This window comes from Phoca vitulina, unplaced genomic scaffold, assembly GCF_004348235.1.
Source record: "Phoca vitulina isolate PV1807 unplaced genomic scaffold, GSC_HSeal_1.0 scaffold82, whole genome shotgun sequence".
NCBI lineage: Eukaryota > Metazoa > Chordata > Mammalia > Carnivora > Phocidae > Phoca > Phoca vitulina.
Window position 1 is genome coordinate 3543894 of NW_022589785.1, and position 18189 is coordinate 3562082.

Genomic DNA, 18189 nt, shown 5'->3' on the forward strand with positions numbered 1-18189 from the left:
TCTGGCCTGTTTTCTCTCCTCCGGCAGCCTCTGGGGGCCTGGGAGGTGCTGAGTGGGCACAAGTGGCAAGCCCGGAAGGGAAGTGCCTCCTCCCAGCGCCTGCCCTAGCCCCATCCCACAGGCTCAGCCTCGAGGGTTCTCGGGTACCTTCTCACTGACCACGTCCCAGGAGACAGGGCCCCCAGGGGCAGCAGGATTGTAGGCAGGCTTCCAAGTACTGTACACATCTCTGGGAACCTGGGTCCTGGCTCCTCTGCCCAGGCCCACTGTCTGTTCTTGGTCATTCAGTCATTCAGCAAACGTTCCCTGAGCACCCTCAGGCTGAGCCCCGTTGTGGCTTGGTCCCTGCCAGTGCCCTCCCTCGGCATCTGCAGGGAAGGGAAGAGCCCAGGGCTGCTGAAGGGGACCCCTGGAGGTGCCCCACCCCTCCTGGGACCTTAAGACTGAGACCTAACGGACAAACAGGAGTTTGCTGGAGCCGAGGGAAGGGCTTTCCGGGCAGAGGGACTCTGAATGCAAACATCTGAGGTGGGGGAGAGCCAGCACTTGGAGGGAGCGCAGAAAGCTGGAAGAGGGACAGCAGGAGGGTGCAGGAGAACAGCATGCAGGACCGGGTGGTCTGGGCTCACAGGGCAATGGGGAGCCATGGCGGACTGCAGACTCACAGCGGGCAGTGGCAGCATTAAGTCTGTGCTTTAGAAAGAGGTCCTGCGGCCCTGGTGGAAAGTAGACAGAGGGTCCAGCCCTCTTCCAGGGCTCTGCAGAAGATTGGATTTATCCTGGGAACAGCGGGGGCTGGGGTCTTCAAGGTCGGGGAGGGGTGGGGTGTGGTTATTGGTGACTCCCCACGCCCCAGGGGAGGGGCCGGGGGCTGACCTTGAACCCCACATAGCCTGAGTATCCCCTTCTGGCTAGTCAGCCGTCAGCCCCATATCTCCTAAGCAGGGGATTCAAGCAAACTCTAGCTCATGGGAAGTAAACCAAGGAGCCAGGCAGTGACCCACCTGGGGGCGATTTTAATTAAGGAAGAAGAAAATTGTTTTCTCTAGCTCCCACCCCCGGTAAAGAGGAGCAGGTCAGGCAATTGTGGGCAGTCCCAGGCCCACCTCCCCCAGCCCAGTCCAGGGTGTGGGCATGGAGGGAGGGGTATGTGCGCGTGTGCGTATGAGGGACAGCACTCAGGAAGCTCCCGCAAAACTTGCACTCTGAGTTTTATGCATGTTTCTGGAAAGCAGCCACAACCGACATGACTCTCAAAGGGGTTTAGGCCCCCCCCCACAACAAACAAAACTCCAGGTTCCAAAGCACAGCTGTAGAGACCCAGGGGATCTAAAGGGCAGGGGGGCCTTTTTGAAATGTATTTTTTTAACTTTTAAAATCCCCACCTGCTCATTAGGAGAAAAATTGCCAGCCGGAGGTTAAAAGTGCAAACTCTAGGGTCAGATGGACCTGGGTTCCAACCGTGACCGTGTTGCTCATCCGGGGCGTCTGCGGCACATCCCAGACCCCAGAGCCTCAGTCTTCCCGTCTGTAAAGTGGTGCTCATAATTGGCGTGGGAAGGGCCCTGGCCCCAGCGCCTGGTGTGCGGCAAGCATGATAACCAAAGGCTACAGTTTAGTCCAGGTGACAGAGCGGAGTCTCTGCCCCCAGAGGTGGCAATTTGCCGCGAGCCTGTGATTTTTCCTACCTTTATGCACATACAGCTATGTACGTGCGTGTATGTATAAGTAGTCTTTGGGCTTTCTTATTTGGATAGAAACGCAGTCGTTCTCCGCCTGTTGGTCTGCACTTGGGTTTTTCACTTAACCAGACATGGTGGTCTGCGCGGGGAGAACTTGGGCTCTAGCTCAGCATCTGGTTTTCCGTGTCTAGTCGGCCTGCCGCTGTTTAGGCTGTTCCTGGTCTTGCATCGTTCCCAACAGCGCTGCAACAAGCCCCTGTCACCTCTCCCATGGGCTGGCTGGCCACCGGCTGCGTGGAGCTTCTGCCAGGTCATTGGTCTAAACAGAGCCATCCCTTCCCACGCTTTGCCTTTGGCGGGGCTGTTCCTGCCTCCTGGACTGATTCCAGGGTGACCGGACGGGGAGGGGACTTCCCCAGGGTCCCACAGTGAGTTAATTGGCAGGTCCCTGCCAAGGACATGGTCCTCTGGGTGGGCCAGCAACCGGGAGACTGGATTTCGGTGGCGGCAGATGCCTCTGTGATGGCCCAGACATTCCAGGCGCTCAGCAGCCCTCAGCCTGCACAGGGTCACGGGCCCTGCATTTTTTGCCAGGGCTGGGAAAGGAGGGACTGTTTTAGGTGACCCTTTGCGGCCTGAGCCCACCACCCCACCAGACTTTTCCTTTGTGGCCTCGAGCCTGGGGTCAGCAGGTTCCCAGGTTGGGACCTTCGCAGAACCACGGACCGTGGCTCAGGAGATGGGGAAGAGACAGGAGCTGAGGTCTCTGGGATGGAGTCGGCCCAGGCTGGGCCATCCACATTCCTGGGTGCAAATCCAGCTCTACCATGCGTCAGCTCTGGGACAGGAGCAGTTGTCTTCCCCTCCCTAGGCCTCATTTTACCCCTCTGTAAAATGTGGGGAGGTACCTGCCTGGCTCACCAAGAAGGTGAATGTAAATACCCTTAGCATACAGTAGGTGCTCAATATATGCAGTGCACTATGGATCATACAGTAGGTGCTCAATATATGCGATGCACTATGATTATTAATTGGCATTTGGAGAAGTCAGTCCTCCATGCTTGGAACATCTGGCTGTCCCACAGAGGGGGGACCCAAGGAGAAGAGAGACAGGGCCTCTCTTCTGTCATGCCAGGGGAGGGAGAGGGCAGACATGAATCGCCAGCTTCATTCAGCCTGACAGGGGTGCAAAGTGCTGCGGGATCCTGAGCAGGGAACCATCATTCTGTTCCCTGCAGCTCATCCCCTGAGACCTTCAAGCGCCCCCAGCACAGCTGCCCCCTCTAGAGCTCTGGATTCACCCCTCAGCCACAGTGCCACCGAGACTCCCACTGGGGCCCAAAGGACTCTGAGAGCTCAGGGGTCTCTCCATCTAGAGACTCGGGGCTCCTAGAGAGAAACTGGACCTCTTCACTCATCCCCCTGGGGTCCTGGGCAGGGGCTGTGCATGGCACCTGAGCTTCCTCACTGTGGGTCTCTTTCAGGAACTGGTGCTCCTTTGTGGTGACCCGGACCATCTCATGCCACGTGCAAAATGGCACCTACCTTCAGCGAGTGCTGCAGAATTGCCCCTGGCCCATGAGCTGCCCGGGGAGCAGGTGAGCGAGACCCTGGTGGAACAGAAGCCGGTGGTCCTATGCCCAATCTCAGCACCTCCCCTCCTGCTCCTGGGGCACCTGGAGGGCTTCCTGGGGGAAGGATTCCACCATTTACCCACATGCATTCACTTAGTGAGGCTTCACTTCTGGGGACAGGCCAGCTTGCAGGGACTCCCTGTCCAGTTAGTATCTGGATCCCCCCCCAACCTGGGGGGTTAGGAGGGATTGGAGGGGCTGAATCCCAGAATGCAGGAGGAGAGAGACTCCAGAGGGGCCCAGAGGTGGCAGAGGACCCCGGACGTTGTCCCCATGGACATCCAGGTGAGTGGGAAAGGCGGCAGAAGATTCTGTCTGAGTTCGGTCCCCTGGGCCCTTCTTTCAGCTACAGAACCGTGGTGAGACCCTCGTACAAGGTGATGTACAAGACGGTGACCGCGCGTGAGTGGAGGTGTTGCCCCGGGCACTCAGGGGTGAACTGTGAGGAAGGTAGGACCACCCTGAGGTGCAGGCCGGTGCCTTCCCTCGGGCGCGCGGCAGGAGCAGTGAACCCTTGCTAAGTCGGTGGGCGCCGCACGCTCAGCAGCGTGCACACCGGGGCCCACCAGTGAGGCATGGCTCGGACAGAGCTGGGGCCTGCTGGCCGCCCAGGTGTTGACCGCCTGCCTCTTGGGGGGCTCTCACGACCTCTGGAGAAATTCCATACATGCCGTGGAGCTCACATCTTGAGTCACACCGTCCCAGTCTTTCCTCCAAGCTTGGGGAAAACCCATCTGGACGTGTCCGTTGGATGTGCTCACAGCTCACAGAAGCAAAGCACCACTTTGGTCAAGGTTGGCACAGCTGGGATGCTTGTATCCGTCTTGCGGGTGAAGAAACCCGGGCTCAGGAAGGTGGCGGGTGTACAATTGCTAAGTGGCAGTCAGGGCCTGAGGGACGGGTGCACCACACGTAGTGCGTGTCCCACGTACGGGGGACACTCTCAGCCCAGCCCCCTCCTCTGCAGGCCACATGTGTGGCTCAGGGCCAAGCGCCCAACACCTCTGCGGTGCGGAGGACACAGCCCGGGCCTCCCCACACCCTGGCCACATGCTCACCTGGAGAGCCCTCTCCTCAAGGGCACCTGCCTCTCTGCTAAGCAGTCTGGGTGCCTCCCGCCCTCACTGCCTACCTGAACCCCACCAAGGGCTGTGTTCCCAGAATGGCCCTCCAGACCAGCCTAGAACCAGCCCCGAGAACCTGTCCTGTAGGCACCTCAGTGGAAAGGGGCATTCGGGGCCCCCAAAGCAGCATCAGTTGCAAGACCTATTCTGATTCCAGAAACAGGAACATGTGAGACATGGCCTCTGGATCAGGAGAACATAATGTTAAGAGAAATCACCATTCATAGGTGCTTCTTGAAAGACTTACATGCTTCACCTCCCTGGGACCCCATGAGAGTCCTGGTTCACAGACTGGGCAACAGAGGCCCAGAGAGGTAGAGTTCCATGCCCAAAGTCCCACAGGGTGCGGGGCAGAGCTCACCACAAAGTGGGGTGGGGAGGGGGCCTGGCAGGTTCCCCTGTGGGGCTGCGGAGTCCCCAGTTCTGGTGGGATGGCCAGAGGGAGCGGGGGACTGCCCATGCCCAGCAGCGGTTCTGTAGAGAGAGGTGGCCACCAGGCCAGTGTGGGAGGGCAGAAGTGACGGGGAACCAGGAATGGGACCCTCCCCTCCCTGCTGGGAGAAAGCGGGCAAGGCAGAAGGGCCCAGGGGGTAGGAGGTGAGCCAGCCAGGAGGGGCTCCTGCCAAAGAGGCCACAGAGGAGCTGGGGGGGGGGGGGGGGAATCCCCGGAGTGGGGGGGCCACCTGGGCCAAGCAGGCCTGAGCCCAGGCAGGGCCTGCCCAGACAAAGGCCACTGTGTCCCTGGCTTCGCTCTCAAGGGCAGACCTTCCGAGGTCTACGGGGCCATCTTGGAGCTGGTAAGGGTGGGGGCAGGTGGGGGCAGAGCCTGTGCCCTTGAGTCCCGCAGCTGGCGGCAGTGCATCCAGGATCAAGGCTGAGAGCTCTGGCAGGGGCTGGGCTGGGCCACCCCTCACATCAGCCATCAGCCTCGGCAGGGCCTCCGATCCCAGCCTGGGGACAGGAGTATCCAGGGCTTCCTGGGGCCAGGCCAGATCTGCTACACGCCAGCTGTGTGGCCTTGGGCCGGGGACTCCCCATGCATTGTGCAAGTCATTGTGCAAGGGCACTGGGCTGGGGGGTGGGGAGGCTGCAGTGCAGGTGGCCCTCGTCTCGTGCCCGCTCAGAGGGAGGGGCATCCTCTCTAACGAGCACCAAGCGGCTGTGTGCTCTTGCAGGGCCTGGGGCTCCCCCACACTAAGCCTCAGTGTTCTCACCTGTGAAACGGGCAGGATACTAGAGTCTGCCTCCCAGGGATGTTTCAAGGATGAAATGCAACAGTAAAGACCCTGCAGGTGGAGTGACTGCCCAGGGTGGGCATAATGTGATGATCGATGGGACAGGAGGGGCCTCTCCCAAACCCATACAGTCAGAGCTCAGTAAAGGGATGCCCGGACCTGGATATTCTGGAAAACTGCTCTGCTAGGAGCCCTGGGAATGGGGGTGGGGAACTGTGAGGACATTGCAGGCCCATCCCAGGCCCTGCCCTTCCTCTGACAGCTGGGTTGAACCTGAGCTCCCCCAGCTGTTTCCCCTGCTGGTGACTGACCTCATAGTCTGCCCAGCACTGGGACATGGACCTGGGGCCACAGAGCTGTGTCACCGTAGCAGCCTGGGTGGCCTGAAGGAGGAGAGGGAGCACCCATCATTCCAGAATCCAGATCTAGATCAGCCACGCTTTGCTGTGTGACCTGGGGCAAGTCACTACACCTCTCTGAATCTTGTCTCTATCTGGAAGTCACCTGGATGGAAAAGTACCCACCTTGTACTTTATTATGAGCCGAAGGCCCCTGTGCTGGGGATTCTGTGATGGCTCTCTGGGATTATCCTGCCTCTGACCTCTGAGACCACAATTCTCAGTCAGCTGCTCAGCAAACAGGCCTCCCCATGCTTCCCCACCCCCATTCTCAGGGCCCTAGTCTCCAGATTCTTCACTCATTCACAGCTCTTAGCCCTGGCTTTCCCATCTGCAGAATGGGAATGTTCGCTCTGTGATGATGAGTGAGGCTGTTCTCTGATGTTCATGACAACCTGGGAGGAAAAGACTGGAATGGGCCCCATTTTACAAATGGGGAAACCAAGGCTCAGGAAAGTGAATGGGCTGACCTGGAGTCACTCAGCATGGGAAGAGCCAGGATTGGGACCTGCCTGACCAAGCCTCTGTTAGTGCCTCCAGCCCTTGGGAAGGGGGGACTAGACGGCAGGGAGGGAGACAGACTGAGGTCTCACCCGGCTGCCCACTCCCACTGGAAAACATTTGAGGAAGGGCCAAGGCCAGAAGGTACTCTGTCTGCTGGTCCTGACCCCCTGGTGGGCCCTGCTGAGGACAGGGCTACTGTGGCCTCCCTGTGATCCTGCCTGGGGAGAGTCCCAGCAGACAGATCTTTCACCCATCAGCCCCGTTGTCCGGATGACGTAAGTGAGGCTGAGAGGGCGTAGGTCTCATCCAAGGTCACACAGCAAGTAAGCTTTGCAGCTGGGATTCTCAGAGTAGAGCCAGGGCTCTGACCTGAGGTCTGCAGCATCCACCACCGCCCCCCCCAACCCGAGACCCTCCCGCAGTTACAGTGACGAGGGGAAGGAAAGCATCCCCTGTCTGCCGTGCCCAGCACCATGACTCATACTCACTGGCGTCATGCTATCGTGTCACGGTGCAGGAGGTCCAGATGTAGAAATCGAGGCTGGGAGACGGAAATGCCTTGCTCAGGGTCACATCCAGATTCAGAGTCCATCCGTATGACCCGGGGCCAGGAGTTTTCCTCTGCACTAGCACCAGCCGGGGACTCCCAGGGGAGGACATTCAGACAGCTGGGGCATCATGAGACTGGCGGAAGCGCTTCTCAGCCCCAACCCCGCGCAGACAGAAAGATAGAGGAGCTCCCTACCCCTCCTCTCCCATGGGATCCCCTGGAGTCAGGCGACCTCTGTGTGCCCCTCAGTGTCCCCACTGTCCTTAGCACACATGTCCCTTCCCCATCTGGGGACCCCCACAGCCCTTGTCTTCTGTGATGGGGAACAAGAGAGGAAAGAAGTTTGCCCGAGGTCACACAGCAGAAAAGCTGAAGAACAGATGGGAGGTTGGGGCGGCCTCACCACCTCTCCATCCCTAACTAAATGCCAGTTACAGGGCCAGGTTTATGCTTTGCTCTGAGGATTCAGGATCCTGTGGGCTCAGTGCTGCAGGAATCTGCCCAGGTCCGCCACCCCTCTACTCCACTCCCGTCTAGAAGACCTGGCGACCCCCATCTCCTGACTCCTGCCAGCCCATCCTCCACCCCCAGCCAGTGCCCCCCTCTCCACCCTCCTGGCTGCCCCGGTGATGTGCTCCAGCCCTGCCCTCCCTCCATCTTAGCCCCGGCCCACACTGGCCCTCTCTCCCACCCCACAGCCCGGGCAGCAGCTGTCCCCTCTGCCTGCGACCTTCTTAGAGCTGCCACCTGGCTACCATGGCCCCCATCCTACCAACACTGCTCCTGTCTCTCCAGTACCTGACCTACGAATGGGAACCTCATCTTACCCTGAAGAGCGGGCCAGGCCAGACACAGACAGGCTTCCCAGAGGCCTGCCGGAGGTTCTCGGAGCTCCCGGCCCCACCCCTGACCCCATCCTTGGTTCAGGCCAACAGCAGCAAATATTTACATTTGCAATGTAACTTCCCAGGAGGACACCTGGCCGGGGGCTGGGGAGGCAGCATCCCTGTGGCTGTGGTCACTGGACCCGGCAGACCTGTGGGTGGCTTGTGCATGAGAAAGCCCCTCTCCCAGCGCCTGTCCACAGAGAGAAAGGCAGAGATGAAGCCCAGGGACACTCTCAACTTCTCGCATCTGCGTTCCCAGCTTAGCGTGGGGTTTGAATCCCCACCGCCCCACCTGGCTGTGCCGACAGGTAGCCTCTCCTCTCCGGACCTCATGTTCTCATGAGGACCCAATGAGAAGGGGCTTCTTAGCTTAACCCTGGTCCTGGGCAGAGGAAAGGGGAGCTACTTGTGGGGGCACAGGGCTCAAAACTGTCCATGATGCCGTCCTTGTGCAGATCAAGACAGGGAGTATGGAGTGATGAGAGCTTCAGGGGGGAGCTTTGGTGGGTACCTTGGTCTGTCTGGGAAGACTTCCTGGAGGAGGTGACATAGGACTGACCGCGGCCGGGAAGGGGATAGGAGGCAATGTGTGTGTGTGTGTGTGTGTGTGTGTGTGTGTGTGTGTGGTACTGGTGGAGACCTCCCAGGTGGTGGAAAGTAGCCCACTGTCAGGCTTCCAGAATGGAGCTGGGGTTTGTGATCCTAGACCCAGCCTGGAGCCCCTGAGAGGGCGAGGTTGGGGCTGAAGGGCAGCCCTTTGGGACAGACCACCAGGCTGGGGTGAGGGGGGCTTTCAGCCTACTGGGGTCTGCTCCAAGGGCCCTAGCCCAACACCAGTGGGAAGGATGTGATATTTTTGAACAACAGAAGACCTCCCCCCAACCCTCGGCCTTTTCCCTACTGGGATTTGCTATGCTAAAGGACCATTTTACAACCTGGTTTGCCCGTTAAAGTAGTTCTGTCCATTTATTAGAATTTGGAGGAGTTTGGGGGATCGTTTTTGTGAATCCTGAAACCAAAACCGACATATTCTGGGATTTTTTTGGACAGTTTTGTTATTTCTTTAACTAACTAACTTCCTTCCTTCCTTCTCTCTTTCCTTCCTTCCTTTTAAAATTTTAACTTGCCATTACTTTGAGCCAGTTACATCTATGCTGATGGTCAGACCATGTTTTCATTAGCTTTTCTAGTTCTCTCTGGCTCTCAGTGAAATGCATGAAAGCAAATTGGATGAAAAGAATTTCCAACCACAAGTGCACAAATAACTCAGGGAACCCCTCGTGTGATGTTAGAAGATTTATGCTCATTTTTAAGACCATTGTGTCTGTTGTCCACATTATTTTGCCTTTTATTTTGTTTGCTTTGCATTCGTTTTTCAGCCGGCGACTCATGCCTTCATGAACAGAAGGTGTATTGAGGCCACGGAGGCCCTACTATGCACCGGGGACTTTTCCAGGCCATGCACAGGCCAGGCTAGGTCCCTGCCCTGGTGGGGCTCACATTCCAGCCAGACGGGGGTGACGGATGATGGGCAGCGGACTTGGGAACCGACACAGTTACAGGACACGTTAGAGGAATGCCGTGGAAAAACAGGGAAACAATAGCAGGGTAGCGGGGGTGGGCGGGCTGGGCAGATGCCCTGCCAGACTTCATCCCAGAAAAAGCCCAGACTTCCACGGGGTTGGAGAGACAGCGGCTTCTTTTGTTCGGCGTCCTGCAAAGGGTAATAAAATGGCCTTTTATGTCTTCACCTGGGAGCAAAGAGGGTGAGGAGAGCTCGGGGAGCCCATTCTCCTCTGGAGCCAGCATTCCTACTGGTGCCAGGCCTCCCTGCCTCTGCGCGATGGGCTGACTCAGGGTGCAGGCTGGCTCAGAGAGAGGTCAGGCCCTGGAGTTAGGCCGACCTGGGTTCAGGTCCAGGCTCCAGCCTTCTTGTTTTCCCCCAGGAGAGAGATTCCTATTCACTCATCCATTTGTCTGAGCATAGACAAATGAGGAGCTCTGTGCCTCAGTTTCCCCATCTGTAAAGTAGAGGTGATACTAGCACCCACTTAGAGGGCTTTGGGAGGATAATGAGTTAAGACTGTATATGAGACGTGCTTAGTGGAATGTGCCCGGCCCAGAGTTAAGTGCTAGCTGTTATTACCTACTATATAGGATTGAGCTGGGGATATAAAGCACTTAACATTGGCCATGGCTCACAGTGGTATTCCCCCCTCCCCCCCCCACCTGTCCCCAATCCCTGACCCAGTCTCGGGCTGCCAACCTGCCTCTTCCTCTGTCCTGGGTGAGATTCACTCCCTGCTCTGGGGCAAGTCACAGGTCCCCAGGGAGGGCGTGCTGGGGCTGCAGGCCCAGTCTGAGCGAAGGCCCCATGGTGAGCAGGGTCTAGCGGCCTCCCTGCTGGGGGCTGGCCAGAGGCACCCATCTGGTTTGAGTTCCCGGCGCCTCACTCCCTGCACTAACCCACAGCCTGGCTCTGAGCTGCCGGGCCAGCGCCTTATTTGGGTCTTCTCCCCCCCACCCCCCGGACGGCACTTGTGGGGCCTTAAAAGGCAGGCCTGGGGGGCGGAGGGGGGCAGTTGCTACCGCTGGCTCTGGAGCCCCTCCAGCTGTGGCCCTGCCCCTGGCTTGGCCAGCCCATCCCTTTGGCTGTGGAGAAAACCAGGCCCCCAAAGCCAGACTGGCCAGGGCGGCCGGCTCTCCGTAGGGGTGGTGGCAGGGGTGGGCTCCTGGAACACAGCCCCCCTTGCCCTCCCAGGCAGCCAGCCTCCCTCTGGTTTTCATTTAAAACCAGGGCTGGATCCAATTCTGTGTCTTCTTACCAACTGGGGCAGGGAGAGGGTGGACAGCGATGTCCCAGCTGCCTACTGCGTGCCCCGTGCGCTGCTTCGCACACATCGCCTTCCTCGGGCCTCACACCAGCCTGGGAGATGTAGTGGCCTTAGGACCCCATTTTACGGATGGGAAAATAGGCGGGTCCGAAGAGGACAAGTCGTACAGGTCAGCGAGTAGCAGGGCTGGGACCTGGCCTTGCATCTGTTAGCTCTAAGTTCTTAACCCATGCAGCTTGCCGGGGTCCCTGGGGAAGCCTCACCATGGCCCCCACCCATTGCCCGCCGCTGTCCCCAACCCCATCAGGTTGGCTGTCTTGTTCCAGTTCAGCCCAGCTCATGCTGTGTGATCCCGGGAAACTGTCCCACCTCTCTGGGCCTCTGTCTCCCTCTGCGCTAAGGGGAGTAGGGATCCCTGCTGGGGCGACAGCGGCAGATGGGCAGGGCGGGGTCTGAAACAAGAATGGTGTAGGCCGGCAGGGCCCTCACCCCCGTTGTCCCTCAGTTGCAGGCTCGTCTGGCTTCATGGAGCCCAGATGGTCGGGCAACGCCATGCGACGGATGGTGCTTCGGCCCACAGCCTTCTCAGGTGGGTGCCGGGGCAGCTGCTTGGGGTCCCTCCAGTTTAGGGGAGGCCTGGTGGGGGCCTGGGCAATGTGGTGATGGTCCTGAGGCCGGCTGGGTCCCCCAGTGGAGGGTTAGGGGGCGTGCCCACCCCAGGGCCCTAGAGGGAGTCCGACCTGGGCCCAGCACCCCAAGACCCATGACCCCCAGACTGGCAGACGCGGGCCCAAGCCCCCAGTTTCCTCTTTTTATTGAAACGATGCTTTTCTAAGCGTCTGCAATGAGTGAGGCACTGTGCCAGGTGCTTTCCATTGTCAACTCATTTAAATCTCCCAGCCCCAGGAAAGCATCATTGTCCCCATGTTAAAGAGGAGGAAGCTGAGGGTCAGAGAGGAGATCTGCCCTGCCCAAGGCCCAGAGCCAGGAAGGGGCAGCGCTGGGACTCGACCCCAGACTTTGTGCTCATTAAGGACTCACCGCACCCTTGCTCTGAGCTCAGTGTCCTCAGATGTGAACTGGAGTGACACTCGTCCCAACACCCAGGATCGTGGAGAGACGAGCCTGTAAGCACTAGTCCCAGTAGGTGGCCGCTGGGAGGTTGAGGTTGCATAACGGGCCAGAACTGCTACGGATCACTTAGGGGTATCGCTGGGGAGGCCAGAGGAGCTGGCCGGTGGCTGTGGAGGGAGGGATCAGAGGGGGGCACCTCTGAGGCCAGCGCAGTCCAGGCTGTGATGTGTCAGTCCCCAAAGCCGGCAAGCCCAGGCCAGCCCCACCCAGGGGGAAGCAACAGGATTTCCTGCCCTGGCTTCCAGGGAAGGAGGCATCTTGGATGCCAAGGCTGCAGGAGGTGGGTCCCTGGTTCTGCTCTGGAGGCTCTGGAGCCAAAGGAAACCCTCAGGGCATGGCTATAGCCCCTTCCCTGCGCTGGGTCATCTCATGGGGTGGGGTCATCAGGTGTCTGTCCCCTTGCTTCTATTCTGCCCCCCACCCCGGGGCTGAGGGGCTCCACAGGGAACCTAAGACACCTGGGCCCAGCGTCCTCCCTCCCTGCAGGTTGCCTCAACTGCAGCAAAGTGTCAGAGCTGACCGAGCGGCTGAAGGTGCTGGAGGCCAAGGTGGGTGAGCAGCTGGCCCTCCCACCCCCTCCCGACACCCCCACACCCCATCGGCTCATCATTCTCACAGTGCAGCTGAGCTGAGCTTTAACACCCACGAGCAGGTGGCCTCCCTAGCAGGCGCCCACCACCCTCCAGAACAAGCTAGCCTCCCTGCCGTGCCCTTCCCCAGGAAGCCTGCTCAGAGTCAGGTGGCCTGCCTGCTCCTTTCCCCGGGGAGGCCTACGAAGGTCCCCTGTGCAGCCCCATCCCCATCCCAGCCAGAGATTTGCAGACATCCCCCAGAGTCCATGGCCGGGTCCCCTACTTGCCCTGTCACTTTTGCCCTTTATCCCCCCACACCCATACCACCATAATAATACTATCTTCCCAGTTTCCAAAGCAAAACATCTTTGGGCATCTCAAGTTATTTCAAGATAAAAAGGGTTTAGCAATTAGAAAGTAAGACATTCTAGGGGCGCCTGGGTGGCTCAGTCGATTGAGCGGCCTACTCTTCATTTCAGCTCAGGTCATGATCTGGGGGTTGTGAGATGGAGCCCCGCACTGGGCTCCGCACTCAGTGGGGAGTCTGCTTGAGATTCGCTCCCTCTGCCCCTCCCCTGCCTCTTGCTCATGCGAGCACACGCACGCTCTCTCGCTCTCTCTCTAAAATAATCTTAAAAAAAAGTAAGACATTCTAAATTTAGAAACATGAAAAACTCGGAACTGTGAAAAACCTACCAGAAAGCCATCTGCAGCAGTCACTTGTGTCCCCAGAGGGAGCAACGGTCAACATTTAAGCATTTTTTCTTCCAGATTTTCTAAGCACACATAGAGACGTATATACTTAATCTGCATATCTTTTCCTCCGTCACTCTGGGAATTTATCTTAAGGAGAGTCGATGTGAAGATGTTTATCAAAATGTTAATAACGGATAGGGAAATTTGGAAACCAGACGGCCGAAGGGGTGGTTGCGGAATTAGTGTGCATGGCTCGGTGGAATACCAGACAGACAGCCATCCACAACACCTCCATTTTGTCACGTGTCAGGGGGAAAAACCAAGCTTCTGAACAGCATGTGCTAGAACCCCGGTTATGAGGTGTGGGAGCTCCAGGAAGCCCACACTGCTCCCTGGACTTCCTCCCGAGAGAAGCCGGTATGAGGGGCTCAGTCTCAGATCTGAGGCATGGTTCTCCATTCAGGGTCTGCCCAAGAGTTTCAGCTGTTCTCTGGACGGGACCACACGACCCCCCACTCCCAGTCAGTGGGCATTCAGCCCCCCACCTTTTTAAAGATTTTATTTATTTATTTTAGAGAGAGAATGCACGTGAGCAGGAGAGGAGGGGCAGAGGGGGAGGAGAGAGAGAATCCCAAGCAGACTCTGCGCTGAGTGCGGAGCCCGATGAAGGGCTTGATCTCACAACCCTGAGATCACAACCTGAGCTGAGATCAACGGTCGGTTGCTTAACCGACTGAGCCACCCAGGCCCCTCTGGCCCCTGTTTAATCCTCGGTCAGTGGCTCAGCAGACACCTCTGACCTTTCAGAGGCTCCCCCACACTGGGTCCCAAAGTGGTTTTGTATACACCCCAGGGCCTCTAGTTCATGTCAGACCCCCCCAAACTTCCCTCCAAATTTAGTAAAAATCCTTCCAGCCTGTGGTGCTTTAAGAGACCAAGAGAAGTTTCAGATTATTGATGCAGGTCAGTGTGGGAAAAACCGCACAGCCCAGCAAACACAGCGACCCAAAGCTCCACTTGGGTGGCAGTGACCGCGTGTATTGGCTTTCCTAAGGATGAATTGTGCAGTTTGAAAATCAGTCATTTCTGAGCCCTGGGTCTCCACTCCAAGCTGGGTTCTGCTGGGTGCATGGGCCTACCGCACCCAACACGGGGGCCCCACAGCTGGCCTGTCCCTGGTGAGACCCTGGGACCTACCCTGTCTTCCTCTTCCTCCACAGGTGGCGGTGCTCACTGTCACTGAGCGGGCAGTGCTCCCAACCCCAGCTGCCCCCGGGGACCCCGTCCCACTCTGGGGCTCCCCAGCTGCCCAGGGCAGCCCCGGGGATGAAGGCCTCCGAGGTGAGTGGGTCAGTAGGGGGCATGCTCCCATGCGGGAATGAATCAAGGGAGTGATTCCAGTCCCCACCCTGCTACTGACTCCCAGCTTGACCCCCTTCTGGGCCTCGGTCTTCCCGGTTCTCCAGTGGGCCTGAGGGGACAGGGCCCGGCAGCCCCATTGCCCCTGTCCCACACAGTGGACCTGGGGGCAGGGACCCTGGATGAAACTGACCCCTGCCTACCCCCCTGCCCCAGGGCTACCCAGAGCCAGAGAGAACATGAGGGCCCCATTGCTCCCTCGAGATGGTAGGGCTGGCTGAGGGGCTGGGGCCAGGGTCGGGCAAATGCTGCCAAGCTGATGAACTTTCTCCCCCAGATCGAGCTGGTGGCCAGGGGCTTCCTGGGCCCACTGGCCCCAAGGGAGACACTGGCAGCCGAGGCCCAATGGGCATGAGAGGCCCGCCAGGTGAGTGCCCACAGCACTGCCCCTACCCCCAGCTATCCAGGTCAGCCCTGTCAGTGAACGCTTCCTTGGCCAAAGGTAGCCTGGGCCCCTTCCACCCACTTGTGTCTCAGCTCAGCACCCCTCCACTTGCGCCTGGGCTCCCTGAAGCCCTCTTTTGCATTCACTGGACCCATGCTTCCTGGGCACCTACCCTAGCAGGCTCTGAGCTGGGCACTGGGGTGGGGTCAGATCAGTCCCTGCCTCCTGGAGCTCCCAGACCAGTGGGGAGGGGGGGCCCAGGCAGTGGAGAAACAGCAGTGCCTCCCACCATGTGACCAGGGTTCTTCTGGGGGATGTTGCAGGTATGGGAGGCCCAAGGAAGGAAGCGTAGACCCAGCCTGGATGGGGTGAGGGGTGGAGAGGGCTTCCTGGTAGGAGTAACATCTTAGCTGAGGCCTAAAGGATGACTTGAAGGGGACACCAGGCAGAACAAAGGGAGGACTGATAGAGGGAACAATTCATTCAGAAGCCTGGAAGGGAGAGAAGAGAACATTCTGGAAATCAATATTTCCTAAGAATCTACTGTGCACCAAGTGTCCATTGTCCTAAAGCCCCTGAAGAGAGCTGTTCATCCCCCTACATGGCCAAGGAGGTCAGAGCCTGGACAGGCCTGGGCCTGTGGCCTCTGGAGCCCTCTTATACCCCATGCCCCCAGGCTGCCTTGTCCTGCCCTCTTGCAGCCACCCTGGGCCTGCCTGCCTCCTAGATGCCCACCAACTCCCTGGTTCCATTGTAGGTCCTCAGGGCCCCCCAGGAAGCCCTGGCCAGGCTGGAGCTGTGGGCACCCCTGGAGAGAAGGGACCTCCAGGCCCACCCGGGCCTCCTGGTCCCCCGGGGCCCCCTGGGCCCCCAGCCCCTGTTGGACCACCCCACACCCGGAGCCCCCAGTATGGTGAGTCCTTCGGGGGTCACGAGAGATGATGGTGGGGTGGGGGCAAGGTTGGCATAACCATCACCCCAGTACCGCGGCCATCTACCAGGTACCTTCTGTTTACCAGGCTTGCCTTTGGTCAGCTACGTGTCACCCAGTCTCCCAACAGATGCCACTGTCCTCCTCTCTTCTCAGATGAGGAAAACTGAGGGCCAGAGAGGGGAGATCACATAGCCAGGACTTGGGGGTGGGGGGGGCTGGCTTCAAACCCAGGCGTCCTCCAGAGCCTGTGCTTGGAACCACCGGCATGAGGCCCTCCTGCCAAGCCTTGGAGCTGGCCAGGATCCAGCCCTCAGAGCACAGGAAAGCTCAAGGCCTGGCAGCAGGAAATGAGCTCTGTGCTCCCTGGCCCTGTGCTCAGAAAGCTCCCCCCCACCCCCGCCCAGTGGGGCCCTGACGTGTATCCTTCGCCTCCTCCCCAGCCTGACCTACATGCGTGCTGCCAGTGGTCAGAGCTTGGAGGGCCAGATTCAATCCTACCTGTGCCCTATCTCTGGTGTATGGCTGGGCACCATTCCTGTATTCCCCCATCCTGCCGTTCATTCCATCTCACCACTCCTTTTCCTTCCCCAAGCCTCAGTTTCTTCATCTGTACAATGGGGAGACTGACTGTACAGTTCTCCCAGAGCTCCATGACCCCCATGCACAGAAGCCCGGCACAAAGTAGGTGGTCAACAAACAGTAGCTTTTACTATTATTCCCATTTGACATATGGCAGTTCAGGCTCAGCGAGGTGGAGTCTTGCAGGATGTCACCAGTTAGACTGTGGTAAGGTTAGAACCCAGGTCTCCCTGCCTCCTGGTCCCGTGTGACCAGTACTCTCCACACTCCCCACCCTTGGAGCAGTTGCCTGGTAGCCCCAACCACACTGCAGGTTATCCCACAGGGCAGTCCCAGCTGGCTTCGCAGAGGTGGCAGGTAAAGACTGACTGTCATACTCCAGCCCAGCCCTGCTGACTCACCATCTTTCCTCCTCCCAGGGGACCCATTACTGTCCAATACCTTCACTGAGACCAGCAGCCACTGGCCCCAGGGACCAGCTGGACTCCCAGGCCCCCCAGGGCCCATGGGTAAGTTGAGTCCAGGTCCAGGGTAAGGGGTAGGGTTGGGAAATGGCAGAGGGACTAGGGCTGTGGCTCTCAGGAGGGAGCGGATGGTGGACTTCCTGGCATTGTACTTTGTTTCAGTCCTGAGGACATCCTGTCTTATTCCAGGTCCCCCTGGACTTCCTGGTCCCATGGGCATCCCTGGGAGTCCTGGACACATGGTGGGTAGTTCTCCAGTTGCTCTCATTCATCTGTCCATCCATTCATCCACCCACCCACTTAATCAGTCCACACATCCATCCATCCATCCATCCATCCATCCATCCATCCATCCATCCATCCATCCTTCATTCATTCATTCAAGCATTTATGGAGCATTTAATATGCAAACTACTTTCCATAAATCTTTTCATTCAGTCCATGTAAGGAGAAACAAGTATTGTCAGCACATGCGGCCAGGAAAGGTAGAGGTTCTTGACCTAGGGCTGCTGCCAGCACATGGCAACTTCCGGATCAGGGCAGGGACTCTCTGACTCCAGGGCCATAACTCTGAACCCTGAGCTGTACAAAGTCACTGCTGTGTGCCAGGCACTGGGAGTGTGATAAAGAACCCAGAGGCTCAGGCCAAACTGAGGCTCCCTCCTTGACCTCTCCGCCCTACCAAGTCCCTGCCCACCGCATCCTGCCTCAGCACAAGAGTGAGGCCCTGTCTTGTTGCTCAGGGACCTCCAGGCCCCACTGGACCCAAAGGAATCTCTGGCCACCCAGGAGAGAAGGGAGAGAGAGTGAGTACTGAGGCAACCCTTGGTGGAAGATTCTGGGGAGTCCTGGGGTCCCTGGGTCACACCACCCAATAGCTGACTTCGTACCTCTCCTCCCTCCCACACAGGGACTGCGTGGGGAGCCTGGCCCCCAAGGCTCCACGGGGCAGCGGGTGAGTGATGCTGCCCCCCTTACAGCACCCCCTCCGGGATCCCACAGGTCCAGACCCTGCTCTGGCTCCTTGCACTGCAACCAGAGCTCCCGACTCTCCCTCCTGTCCAGGGCATGGCCCATCTCTCTCTTTCCTTGTCTCTGGGTCCTGTCAACCTCTTAGGATCGGGTCACATCCCTCTCCCTCACTTGGACTCTTTGTCT

General features: G+C 58.6%; 1 protein-coding gene across 12 annotated transcripts in view; it reads left to right on the forward strand.

Annotated features, from left to right (window-relative positions):
- EMID1 (EMI domain containing 1) overlaps positions 1 to 18189 on the forward strand; it is a 56052-nt gene that overhangs the window by 14083 nt on the left and 23780 nt on the right. For 6 of the 12 annotated variants that reach the window (XM_032394979.1, XM_032394967.1, XM_032394970.1 and 3 more), the window contains exons 2-12: positions 3167 to 3280; positions 3663 to 3766; positions 11354 to 11437; positions 12469 to 12530; positions 14471 to 14591; positions 14947 to 15036; positions 15812 to 15967; positions 16987 to 17076; positions 17221 to 17273; positions 17775 to 17837; positions 17942 to 17986. In XM_032394979.1, the coding sequence (XP_032250870.1) occupies positions 3261 to 3280; positions 3663 to 3766; positions 11354 to 11437; positions 12469 to 12530; positions 14471 to 14591; positions 14947 to 15036; positions 15812 to 15967; positions 16987 to 17076; positions 17221 to 17273; positions 17775 to 17837; positions 17942 to 17986 (888 nt within the window). In that variant the 5' untranslated portion in view covers positions 3167 to 3260. The remainder of the gene's footprint in view (positions 1 to 3166; positions 3281 to 3662; positions 3767 to 11353; positions 11438 to 12468; positions 12531 to 14470; positions 14592 to 14946; positions 15037 to 15811; positions 15968 to 16986; positions 17077 to 17220; positions 17274 to 17774; positions 17838 to 17941; positions 17987 to 18189) is intronic. The other 6 variants (XM_032394973.1, XM_032394976.1, XM_032394975.1 and 3 more) reach the window with 4 other exon arrangements.